The sequence below is a fragment of the Phoxinus phoxinus genome, assembly GCF_949152265.1.
Source record: "Phoxinus phoxinus genome assembly, chromosome: 4".
NCBI classification, from domain to species: Eukaryota; Metazoa; Chordata; class Actinopteri; order Cypriniformes; family Leuciscidae; genus Phoxinus; species Phoxinus phoxinus.
The window spans coordinates 19,906,212-19,918,361 of record NC_136879.1 but is presented as its reverse complement, the minus strand read 5'-3'; the positions used below and the strand labels follow the sequence as shown (position 1 = coordinate 19,918,361).

General features: G+C 38.8%; 1 protein-coding gene and 1 long non-coding RNA gene across 3 annotated transcripts; one reads left to right on the top strand and one right to left on the bottom strand.

Moving 5' to 3' along the window:
• Positions 1–745: 745 nt before the first annotated feature.
• Positions 746–8,002, bottom strand: LOC306996783 (B-cell receptor CD22-like). Of its 2 annotated transcripts, XM_079609666.1 has the most exons (8): positions 7,671–8,002; positions 7,108–7,140; positions 4,020–4,067; positions 3,491–3,898; positions 2,159–2,479; positions 1,823–2,080; positions 1,447–1,713; positions 746–1,028 (listed from the first exon to the last, which is right to left on the bottom strand). In XM_079609666.1, exons 3-8 carry the CDS (start codon positions 4,054–4,056, stop codon positions 967–969), a joined length of 1,353 nt encoding a protein of 450 aa, XP_079465792.1. In that variant the 5' UTR covers positions 4,057–4,067; positions 7,108–7,140; positions 7,671–8,002; the 3' UTR covers positions 746–966. The 2 variants fall into 2 exon arrangements, with proteins under 2 accessions (XP_079465792.1, XP_079465793.1); XM_079609667.1 differs by lacking the exon at positions 7,671–8,002 and having other exon boundaries at positions 7,108–7,295.
• Positions 8,003–8,468: 466 nt separating this feature from the next.
• Positions 8,469–10,083, top strand: LOC306997375. Its single transcript, XR_013797359.1, has 3 exons — positions 8,469–9,094; positions 9,299–9,427; positions 9,835–10,083. It is a non-coding gene; the product is annotated as an uncharacterized lncRNA (long non-coding RNA).
• Positions 10,084–12,150: the final 2,067 nt, after the last annotated feature.

Below are 12,150 nucleotides of genomic sequence, written 5' to 3'. Positions count from 1 at the left end.
CGAACCCGGCCCGGCCCGTCGAGTACCGGCGGGTCCCGTCGGGCTCGGGTCGTGTATCCATCCTCTACACCGTGACCATACACTATGCAAACATTGAAGGATATGTTTATTGTATATTACTATCAGACACTGAAATAATGTTTATATTTTTTCTTCATTTAACTTAATAAATATCATTTCAAATAGCTTTGATATGTAACATTCATTAAATTAGATAACACTCCTAAAGCTAAAGTATAGAAAAAGCAGAAGTGAGCAAAAGATGAAGTGTTGTGATATAGTATGATGCTATAGTTCTGCAATATAACATGTAGTATATACCCGTCACAAAAATATGATCACCATGTAGCAAATGCATACGCATAATACCCTGCAAAAAAAACAATTATTTGCATTGCTATGACAACACATTGACCTATGTAATTTGCTGTTGATGTACACAGGAAAAGGGAAGAGAGACTACTTCTGAACTCGTCCAATATTTGGAAAGGGCAGATAAGAGGTTCTTGCAGCAAAGCAAGGAAATGGATGATGGAAGGAAATGAGAGCAGACACGTTCTCTGCTTGGACTCATGGGTCGCATGGTGAAAATGATTCGCAAAAAATGATTGCAAATAAATCACACCACAGGTTGTTTTTCTTTTTTTGTAAAATATGTATTTAAAAAAAAATATCTTTTTTTTTCCTTTTTTTTTTTTCCTGTGCTCTTTTAAATAAACAATTTATTTGGAATACAAATGTCTGGTTTAGTTTCTTTAATCAATGGAGGAGAATACAATACAATTTATGATGGTTCAGGTGTTCTCAAACACAAATGACAAGTGTTACAAAAATGTGGCATTGTTGTTTATAATATTCCACAAAAAAACACTCGTTCCCTCTGTTAAAATGCATCTTTAATGCAGCTCTAATGTCAGCCCCTTCTGTGTTAAAAAGAAAGTGGCCATTTCTAACAACTTCTAAGCATCAGATCTTGGGTATGCCCACAATGCAGGTGACCTCCGTCTTGCCTTCAGCTACAAGATTGCCTGTAAAGATACACATTTTATTATGTTTCATTTATTAGCATAGGAGGCTGTGTTTTTACTATCAAGTCTGGAGTTCACTTTTACAGAGTGTTTGCCTTGTATTGTGACGTTTTGTGGTGAATCTGTTTAAAAACATGCTTTAGAAAGCTTAACATTGCACGCTGTAAAATACATGTAGGCTTTGGTAGAAATATATCATTAAAATTAATTTATGTTAAGCGACTCAGCATCTAACATACTTTTGGTAATTAACAAAATACATTAGTTTGATTTGCGAAAATGTACAAATGTTGAAATATTACAACAAGTGATTAATCACAGCTTCATTAGGTAACACTAATGTGGGTTTCAAGTTAGATTTTTATTTATTTAACATAATAAAGCATGTTTGTAGTAAAATGAAAATGACAATACTTACACTTTACAGACACTGGGATTGCATTTGACTTCTCTTTTTTTATACCATTATCAGCCTGGCAATAGTAAGATCCTCCATCGCCTGCTATAACATTGCTGATGGTTAATGTATCGCTAGTTTGTTGTAACATTTTGTCGTTATTGTACCATTCAAACTTCTTGACTTGTGGGTTACTTTCTTGAACTGAACACTTAAGAATCCGTTTGTCTCCCTCTTTGAGATCTTCATCACTGACCGTCTGTTCCACTATGACACCCTTGGGACCATCTGAAGGCATGGGAAATGCATTTTGATTACAAGATTACAAGCGATTTGAGCAGATTATTAATTGGGTTTAGGTATTTCTTCATCTGTTTCCATAACACATAAAACTCACATTTCACATCAATTATAATGATACTTGATGTCATTGCTCCATAATTGTTTTTAGCTTCACAATAATATTTTCCACTGTCTTCTGGTTTCACATTATTTAGTTTCAAGTCAGACGTTTGTTGAGACTTTTCTAATTTCTCATTTTTGAACCATGAGAAGGTGACATCAGGGCGACCTCTGCTGTCGCATGAGAGAGTGACAGAATCTCCCTCCTTCACATTCTCAGAGCTCACATTAACGGTTGTCTCTCTAGGTGCATCTGGAGAAGAAATAGAGATGAAGTGGATGGCAGTACATTTACAGTGTTTGTTTACAGACACATGAGGTACACACTCACATTCCACAGACAGAGTGATGTTTCTGATCTGGAAGCTGTCCTGAGCTTGGGCTGGACGACAAGACAGAATTCTTTTGTCATCCTTCCATTTCACATTGAGTTTTAGTTTGGTGACCTTTCTGCCCTCTTCTTCTTCATTTTCTATTATTACATCATTTAATGAGGAGGACAGCCATTCTTCCTTTTGGTCTGATGTGTGGATGAGCCACTCCGGATATTTCAAGCAGGAACCAAATGTGGAACAGTTAACAGTAAATTGTTCTGACTCCTTGAGTGGATTCTTTAGCTTTGATGGTTCAACCTGCACCTTACAAGGGTTGTCTGAAATAAATAGAATATGGAGTGAAAACAAGTGATCCAGAACAACAAAGAAATCTATATTATCAAAGGTTTAGTTCACAAAAAAAATATAATAATAATTTGTTTACCATCTTGTTTTTCAAAACCTGTTTTTTATTTCTCTCACTAGAACAAATAAAGAGCTCCAAAGATGACAAAAATCAAAGACTCCGGCACAATATTCTTCTGAAGTCATACAATTGGTTTGTGTACTGAAATGTAAGTCATTAATCACTGATAATGTCCTCTACTGTAGATTCAAAAATGTGATTATTCACATGTGAACCAGTGTTGCAGGGAACATTCTCAGAACTTTGGTTAACATTTTGGCGAGGTTCTTTCAAAGTTAAGAACAAATGTTATTCCATCAATATTAACAGAATGTTCATTCAAAGTTATCTGGGTCTTTGGTCATTTTCTCAAAACGTTAGTGCAAAAAAAATATTTATACATTGTTCGTGGAACTTTTTTTTCAGAAATTGTTTAGCTGGACATTTGTCATTTTTTTTAAAATGTTACTATACTTAAAAAAAAAAAAAAATAGAGAACATTAAGTCCCCTTCCCATAATGTTTGTAAAATGATAACAGTTAGTGTTCCCTTATCTTTTGCATAGTCAAGAAAAAAGAAACAAAAAATCTGCAAAAAAAAAATCTGGACATTACGAACATTTAGAGAGAATGCAGAAATAAAAAAAATTCAAAACTTAATGGGAACGTTAGCAAAACATATTTTTGCTAACTGGGATCTACATGTAGACTAAAAATAGTGTCAGGGTCATATGGATTAATTTTTGTATCACTTACTGTTTGTCATTTTTGGAGCCCTTAGTCACATTGTTTCATTGTTTACAAAAAAGAGCAGCATGAACTTGCTGATAAACGTCTGTTTTATGTTTCACGGAATACAGATAGACATGAGGATAAGTAAATGATGACCTTTTTTTCATGCAAGAAAACAACAAATTGGTCTTATTCAGTAAATCACTGCTCACCTGTAACTATGAGAGTCATAGCTTTACTCATGTACCTATTTTGTTCTGAACCAATGAATCTAAAGCTGTAGTTCCCACTGTCTGTTTTTCGTAGATCGGTGATTCTTAAATCACATTGTATCCAGTCGTTTTCTTTCGCCGTTGGTGTTAGATTAGTGATGTATTCCGAAGTGTTGAAGTAATCCGGTGACTGTGGACGTTCTTTTCTGTTACTGTATACAATAGTCCCATTAAACGTTTTTGAATCCTCATCAAAATCTGGATCTTTAAACCACAATAGTGTAAAATTATCCTCTTTTTTTAAGTAAGCACAGGGGATGGTCACACTTGACCCTTCCTCATTTGTTTCTGTTTTTTCAGGCACTTTTATTTGAACTTCCAATGATCCGAAGGAGCTTGAAAGAATAACTGCAGGAAAACAGCATCAGTAACACTTATGAGAATCACATCAGTAACACTTATGTATAGCGAAAAATTAGGACAATCGTTTTACAAAAATCCACATATTCAGTATCCAGACAATACACACCAAACAGAAGCAGAAGAATCCCTTCAGGAACCATCATTCCTTCAGCTGCTAATGAAATAAAGACATTTATATTGTTATGTTGAGCACCAGTGTCTTCATAACAAACTCTGACAGCACATTTGCTGCTTGTCGTTGTGTGTCGGTGAATATATATGTTTTGGTGCTCACAGCTTTGAATGAGTCAGACGGTTTCTCCTTCCTTTTTTACTCCTTTATTCACCCTGCATTTACATTAACAAATAAATCGGACCTACTACTCCAAGTCAGGGCCGGATTAAGAGTTCAGAGGCCCCTGGGCACAATGACTTGTAGGACCCCCCCTGTTGTATTTTGTTGTTTTATTAACAGGGACATTTTTAATTGTCATCATTTAGCCTACTCTCTCAAGCCGTTTCAAACCCGAATAAGTCTCCCTCTTCTGTTGAAAATAAAAGTTATTTGGAAGAATGTGGGTAACCAAACAGTTGATGTACCCCAGTGACTTCCATAATAGTTTTTTCCTACTATGGTCAATGGGGACCAGCAACCGCCCGGTTAGCCACACTCCACAAAATATCATCTTTTGTGTTCAGCACAAGAAAGAAATTAATATACCGGTATGTATGGAACAGCATTAGAGTGAGTGAGTAAATGACATCATTTTTATTTTTGGGTAACTATCCCTTTAAGGACAAGCGGCAGCATGTTTACTATTAGGGCTACTGTCTCTTTAAGATCTGCCCGCGACGAGTCTAATATACACACATTTGACAAGCAGATTTGTTTCTTATTTTTAGGGGCCAAGCACTGAAGGTGCGGGCACCTATTGTATCTGTTCCCGTTCTTATTCTTCTTTTTCTTTTTTTTCTTCCGACTGGGCGTCTATGGCAGCCTATAGAACCGTTTGCGGGAAACTTATACAAATTGGCACAGTGATAGAGAACAGCCTAAAGTATCACCATAGCAAATTTGGAGTCTCCAACTCATTCCCTCTAGCGCCACCAGCTGTCCAAAGTTTCACTCATGTTTATGCTAATAACTTTTGAACCACAAGGGCTAGAAACAAAATTCTTTTTTCCTCTGATTCCTGAGCTCACGACGATTCGACTGCACCCTATGACGTCATTTTCCGTCATAATAGTTTTCCCGCCATTTTGAATTTTCCGAAAAAACTACTTTTTCGAACTCCTCCTAGGCCGTTGCTCCGAATTTCACGAAAAATGAACCAGATCATCTCCAGACCTTGACGACCAAAAGTTATGGAATTCAAGTTGATTCGAATTACCGTTCTCGAATACCGCGCAAATAAATTTTACGTAGCGCTTGCGAAAACAGACGTAAGGCCGTATCTCCACAACGCTTTATCGGATTCAGACCAAATTTGGTACATGTCATCACAAGCATGACCTGAGGCTACATGCTGCGTTTCGGCGCAGCGCCACCTACTGGTCCGGAGATATGAAGAATTTATGTTTTTGCTTATAACTTCTGAACGGTTTGTCCAAAAATCACAAAAGTGGTCTCGTTAGATTCAGGGCGTCGTGCTGAAATGACTGATATCCAATTTTCCCATATCGGCCATTTTGGCTGTCGGCCATTTTGAATTATGTGCTAAAATGCTGTATTTTATGAATGCATGAACGTATCGTTACGAAACTCAGTATGAGTCATCAGTACAACGCCCTAAAGGTACTCAAAAGATTATGAGACAGCGCCACCTTTTGGTCAAAAGTTATAATGAAATTTCCAAAAATGCTAATAACTTTTGAATAAATTTGCCTATAGTAATGAAACTGATCTCAATAGATTCATTGGGTTATGCTGAAAACATAGATACCAATTTCGCCATAGTCAGTCAAACTTCCTGTCCGCCATCTTTATTTTGTTTTAAAACCTACTTTTTCGAACTCCTCCTAGACCGAACGTCCGATTTTCACTAAAATCGGATCGTGTCATCTCCAGACCGTGCCGAGTAAAAGTTATGGATTTCGTGTCGATAGACAAAACCGTTTTCGTATACCGCAGTGTCAAAGTTGAGGCATGATGCCAAAATGACTATTCAGGCTTTATTTCTGCAATGCCTTGACATATTGACACCAAACTTTGTATGTGTCATTGTCACTTCACTCTGACCACATCACATCAGTTTCGTAACTGCGCCACCTATTGGTCGAAAGTGATAATCATATTTTTAGTTATTGTATGTGATTTTTCAACCATTTTGCCAAAATTCATCTTCAAATGTCTTTAATTGCTCCTTGCTGCAGTTTGTCTCACACTTTCAGCCATGTAGGCATATCTCGTCGTCTGCTTTTGCGCTTGGCCCCGTAATGGCTGCTTGCAGCTATATTTTTCTACTGTTCTTTCACTTTAGACATAACCAACTTTGTTTATGTAAACCTTGTGTGTATTTGACAGTATTAGAGCAATAAGACTCGAAAGATAACTTAGTCCAGTAACAGGCGCTGTTAGACAGGCTTTTAGTATGTGCATGTGCGCGTCGGCGGGTGTAACGTTATTGCGCTCAGAAAAGCGCCCGTTAGAACAGCACATCAGCAGCGAATGACATGTTTAACCGGCAAGGCTTTAAAGCACATGCAAATAATTAATTTTTATGAACTACAGTGTCCCGTTCCTCTGCATTTCATGTGAATATAGCCTACGTCGCGCTGTACAGTATGTTGAGACGGAGGCGCCAGAACGGCAAACTGATAGAATGCACGATCCTACGATATTTCTTCAAAAGCAGATCGTGGAGACATTTTAATCATAATATTTGACATAATATTTGACGGTGCCCAGGGCCCCTTAGATGTCCTGGGCCCCTGGGCAATTGCCCATTTGTCCTAATGGTTAATCCGGCCCTGCTCCAAGTTAAATAATGTATTGCTGTAATTGACAAATATTATTCCCTACACAGTACAAAGTAAATCTAGAACTTAATGACATCAAACATGTACACACTAAAATTACACAATCACATGCAAACAAGTTTTGTTTGAAGAAGCACAGTGCTAGTCTTGCATGAGCTTTTCAGTTTAACAGATTGTCATTTGACAACTAAATGTGTTTTACTACGATAAAAATAAAATAATGCAAGTTCTCTTACCTTCAAATCGAATAAGTTGTTCTCAATGGGCAGCTTAACAACATTCAAACCGAGAAACAAAAGGAGAACTTCACCCATGTGTACTTCTAACTTGTTATATTTACATACATAAACATTCAGACATAAAAGAAAAAGGCAAAAAGCACATATTATTGGTAGAGATAAAGAGATATGTTAATTCTGTCATCTGAGCATGAAGTTCACTTCCTGTGGCAGTGGTTAGTTCTGTATCGAAACTATTCCGAATAAATAAAACCCTCTCTAATGTACCTGTACAATATGCTGCTATCTTAGCAGACTAAAAGTGCAGTGTGGAAAAGTAAACATGAGAATCATATTATATATATATATATATATATATATATGTACACCGATGTACTCCATCGGCAAAAAAAAAAAAAATCTAAAATCAAAAGGTAATCTCTCATTACATGAGCATCACGAGAACATCACAATCCTCAACGAGAGAATAGACTCCCTTAAAGAAATGATCAAAACAAATTCAAACAAGATTGAAGAGCTGAAATCATCCCATTTTTGTCAATGAAGAATTGTAGACTTACAGAAGTGCCAAGGCGAATTAACAGCCAAAGTTGCCGAACAAGCAGTTGCTATTACTTATTCGGAAAGCAGAATCACTGAAGAGCAGCACTACAAATTAAGGTGGTGACTAAATGTTCAAGAAAAAGAAATTAAGAATTTTAAGGTCAAAGTTACGGAAATCTGCTAAGGAGTGGTGTCTGAACTTGTGGAAAAAATGAGCGATGCAGAGGATGTAGCTCAAAGATTAGGAAAGCCAGTGTCCGATTGACTGGGGCCATTATCATTTTGTTTGCACTTCACTAAACAAAGTGAAGTGAAGTGAAGTGGTAGGTTATCTGCGAGGTTGCAAAAACAATGATTCCCTCAATGAACACAAAGTCTGCTTTGGATAAGAACATACAAAAGAAGAAAAATTGTCAAGATACCCTTTTCCACCAAGGCAGTTTGAGTGCTGGTTCAGAGCCAGAGTCTAGTTTCAAATCAGTTATTTGTCTTTCGTCACCCAAAGCACCAGCTCTGAACCAGGAAAAGTGATTCGTAAGTAGCACCAATACATTGCTGGTCTAGAATTAAGAACCGTAGCGTCAGGGGCTGGGTTACCGGGACCAACAAGACAAGCATAAAGTTTTGACTGCCATTTTTGAATTAGCAGCAGCTAAAGAAGATGGAAGCTATTAAGCCCAAACAACAGTGGTCAGAGGAGGAAACAAACTGATTCCTTGCACACTGGTCTTCGGCAGAAGTCCTGAATAAATTGGGAGGAGCTTCACGGACGAAACCCATATTACAGCAGAGCACATTCAGGCCCCGTTTACACGATGGGAAAACGCAGATATTTCTCTGCGTTTTGGCCTGTCATTTACACGAAAACGCCGTTTTTATCCCAGAAAACGATCATTTCTAAAAACTCCCGCCAAAGTGGAGATTTCTGAAAACGCCGGTTATATGTTGTCGTGTCAACTGGGAGAAACGGGGTTTTAGGTTCTCTCTTGTCGATTCTGAGGATTCTGATTGGCTTGCATGGCTTTATCCTTCTCCCTACACTGCCGCCCATAGGTTTAGCATAGTTATAAAGGCGCTCGACGGCGTATTTATGCGGGTTGTGTGCACGATGTTATTATTGAAAACGGAGGGGGAGAAATATTCGTTTCTCTAAATACCCGGCTATGTGTAAATGTGGCCTCAGAGCGAGATGGCTGGAGCAGGGTTCGACAGGAATGTCGAACAGATCAGCAACAAACTAAAAAAAATGAAAGCGTACAGGAACCAAAAAAGGGACCTTGGTCGAAGCTGCAATGCAATGGTAGAAACACACATTTTGACGTTCTCGACTCTGTCCTCTGCAATAGACCGTCATGCCAGGTGACCGGGGCTCTAATCTTGGCAACAATAATACTCGAGTCAATGGTGGATGATTCACTGCAGCAAAGTTCCACTGATCCTGGTAAGTTCAATTCGTACATTTGTCTCATTTGTTCCCAGCCAGCTATGTATTTATTATCTGTTTAACTAATTTCTCACATCAGTGTTTGCAATTTTGCTAGCTAGGCTAGCTAGGATTGTAGCAAGTTAGCTCTGATTTCAGTGTATAAAGTATTGCAGAACATTGTATCAAGTGTAGTGGACACTGTTTTGTTTTTGTTTATAGAATTGTCTGCTATCAACGACGGTGATGACAATGTTGAGTTGAACACCACCTAGCGGTGCAGCTCTCCCGTCCCTTCGTGTGGCAGCTCTGGAGATACATGTCCCGCATCTTCAGAACAGGACAAACGGGGTAAGACTTGCTATGCAAATAGTTGTCACACCGTGACCATACACTATGCAAACATTGAGAGATACGTATATTGTATATTACTATCAGACACTGAAATAAGGTTTATATTTTTTCTTAATTTAACTTAATAAATATCATTTCAAATAGCTTTGATATGTAACATTCATTAAATTAGATAACACTACCTAAAGCTAAAGTATAGAAAAAGCAGAAGTGAGCAAAAGATGAAGTGTTGTGATATAGTATGATGCTATAGTTCTGCAATATAACATGTAGTAGAATATTCCCGTCACAAAAATATGATCACCATGTAGCAAATGCATACGCATAATACCCTGCAAAAGAACAATTATTTGCATTGCTATGACAACACATTGACCTATGTCATTTGCTGTTGATGTACACAGGAAAAGGGAAGAGAGACTACTTCTGAACTCGTCCAATATTTGGAAAGGGCAGATAAGAGGTTCTTGCAGCAAAGCAAGGAAATGGATGATGGAAGGAAATGAGAGCAGACACGTTCTCTGCTTGGACTCATGGGTCGCATGGTGGCGGTAATTGAGGCACAATTGCAAAAATGATTGCAAATAAATCACACCACAGGTTGTTTTTCTTTTTTTGTAAAATATGTATTTAAAAAAAAAATCACTTTTTCATTTACTGCACTTGAATTCTTTTTTTTTTTTTTTTTTTTTACTGTGCTCTTTTAAATAAACAATTTATTTGGAATACAAATGTCTGGTTTAGTTTCTTTAATCAATGGAGGAGAATACAATACAATTTATGATGGTTCAGGTGTTCTCAAACACAAATGACAAGTGTTACAAAAATGTGGCGTTGTTGTTTATAATATTCCAAAAAAAATCACTCGTTCCCTCTGTTAAAATGCATCTTTAATGCAGCTCTAATGTCAGCCCCTTCTGTGTTAAAAAGAAAGTGGCCATTTCTAACAACTTGTAAGCATCAGATCTTGGGTATGCCCACAATGCAGGTGACCTCCGTCTTGCCTTCAGCTACAAGATTGCCTGTAAAGATACACATTTTATTATGTTTCATTTATTAGCATATAGGGGGCTATGTTTTTACTATCAAGTTTCATCTATTTATAAGAACCACTTAATATAGTACCACTTAGGCAGGTAGTTTTATTAATCAAAAGACATAATATAGAATAGTACAACACTGGTACTAGACACATTTTCCTGCAGATTAACTACTTTAGGTTTTAATACTGTAAGTGCTTGTACTTATAATAAACGTCAATGTTTAATACATTTTTATTTAACTAAAATGTGATCAATTAACAGCAAAGTTGATGCTAGGAGGGTAGCTATGTCACGGGGTGACAAAAACCTGAACAGGACCAAGATCCTGGTGAATGCACTGCGAATTTGTTGCCATGGCAGCGAGGCCAATTGCCTGAGTGACAGCAGGTGTGGGGCAATTACAGGGAACGCTGTGAGAGGGACACGTGTTCAGATGGGGCTATAAAAACAGAGAGAAAACAGACTGTGGGGTGGTTCTCCTCCCGTGTGGTACTGTGTTTGTCAGCGGGTCGTTCTTTTTATTGAGGCTGGGCTGTGGAGTGGCGAAGATCGAAGCTAAGGAAGAGAAAGGAAGGAGTGAAGGATTTGTCAGCGAAAACCTAAGGAATATCGTCAGCAGTGGGAAAGACGCAAGTGATGAGTATTGGATCCGTTGTTTATATGCACTAACACTGAAGTGGTGTTGAAAGTTTGGAAGTGTGTGGCACGATCTGTCTCCAACTTCAGTCCTCTCTTTGCCGAATGTAACGACAGCTGCAACATTCTTCTGCTTTTCCTGGAGCGAAGTCGAGGCCTGGCCAAGGACTAGATTCGATCTGGTGGGAGAAAGACCGGTGGGTGAGTGCTGGCCCTAATGCACGGTGTGTGAGTGGAATTACAGTGCCTGAAGTGACGATTCACCCGGTTTGTGCTGTGAAGTGAAATTGTTGTGTGGAGGAATATTAGAAGTCTGCCGTGCACTCTTCCCATTCAGTCTTCCACCCGCTGTCTCCAAGGGAAGGTTTCGACAAATCAAGAGCCCAACTTCCTCCGTGAGAAGACCCGGCCCTGTTAAGCTGAGTGTTTTATATATCGCTGGACTGTTAAAACCGTGCTGTGTTTGTTCCAGTGTTCAACGAAGCGGAGCGTTTTTCGTCCAAAGTGCTCTCCCTGCCTGGTGGTCTCACACGCCCCTATTGGAAGCCGTTGCCCTGTTCAGACGAAGAGAAAGGTATATCGGTAGAGAGCTTCATGTACTGTTGGAACCGTTAAGACCTTCCGGTGCTGTTTCAGTGTCCAACGACGCGGAGTGTTTTCGTCCAAAGTGTTCTCCCTGCCTGGTGGTCCCCACACGCCCCTATTGGAAGCTGTTGCCCTGTTCAGAAGAAGAGAGAGGTATATCAGTAGAGAGCTTCATGTACTGTTGAACCGTTAAGACCTTGCTGTACTGTTCCAGTACTCAACGAAGTGGAGCGTTCTCGTCCAAAGTGTTCTCCCTGCCTGGTGGCCTCCACCCGCCCCTATTGGAAGTCTTGCCCTGTTCAGAAGAAGAGAAGGTATTTTAGTTGAAAGCTACATATACTGTTGAACAGCTAACCTTACTGTGTCGTTCCAGTGCCCAACCAAGTGGAGCGTTTCACTTCAAGTGTCCTCCCCGTCTGGTGGTCCCCACACGTCCTTCATTGGAAGCATCTGCCC

Bases quoted from the DNA above. Each gene is read 5' to 3' on its own strand.
- LOC306996783 (XM_079609666.1), bottom strand. From the start codon at position 4,056: ATGATGGTTCCTGAAGGGATTCTTCTGCTTCTGTTTG. The intron at 2,081-2,158 runs GTGAGTGTGTAC...TTTCTTCTCCAG, and splicing joins CATCACTCTGTCTGTGGAAT to ATGCACCTAGAGAGACAACC. The intron at 1,029-1,446 runs GTAAGTATTGTC...GTATCTTTACAG, and splicing joins AATCCCAGTGTCTGTAAAGT to GCAATCTTGTAGCTGAAGGC.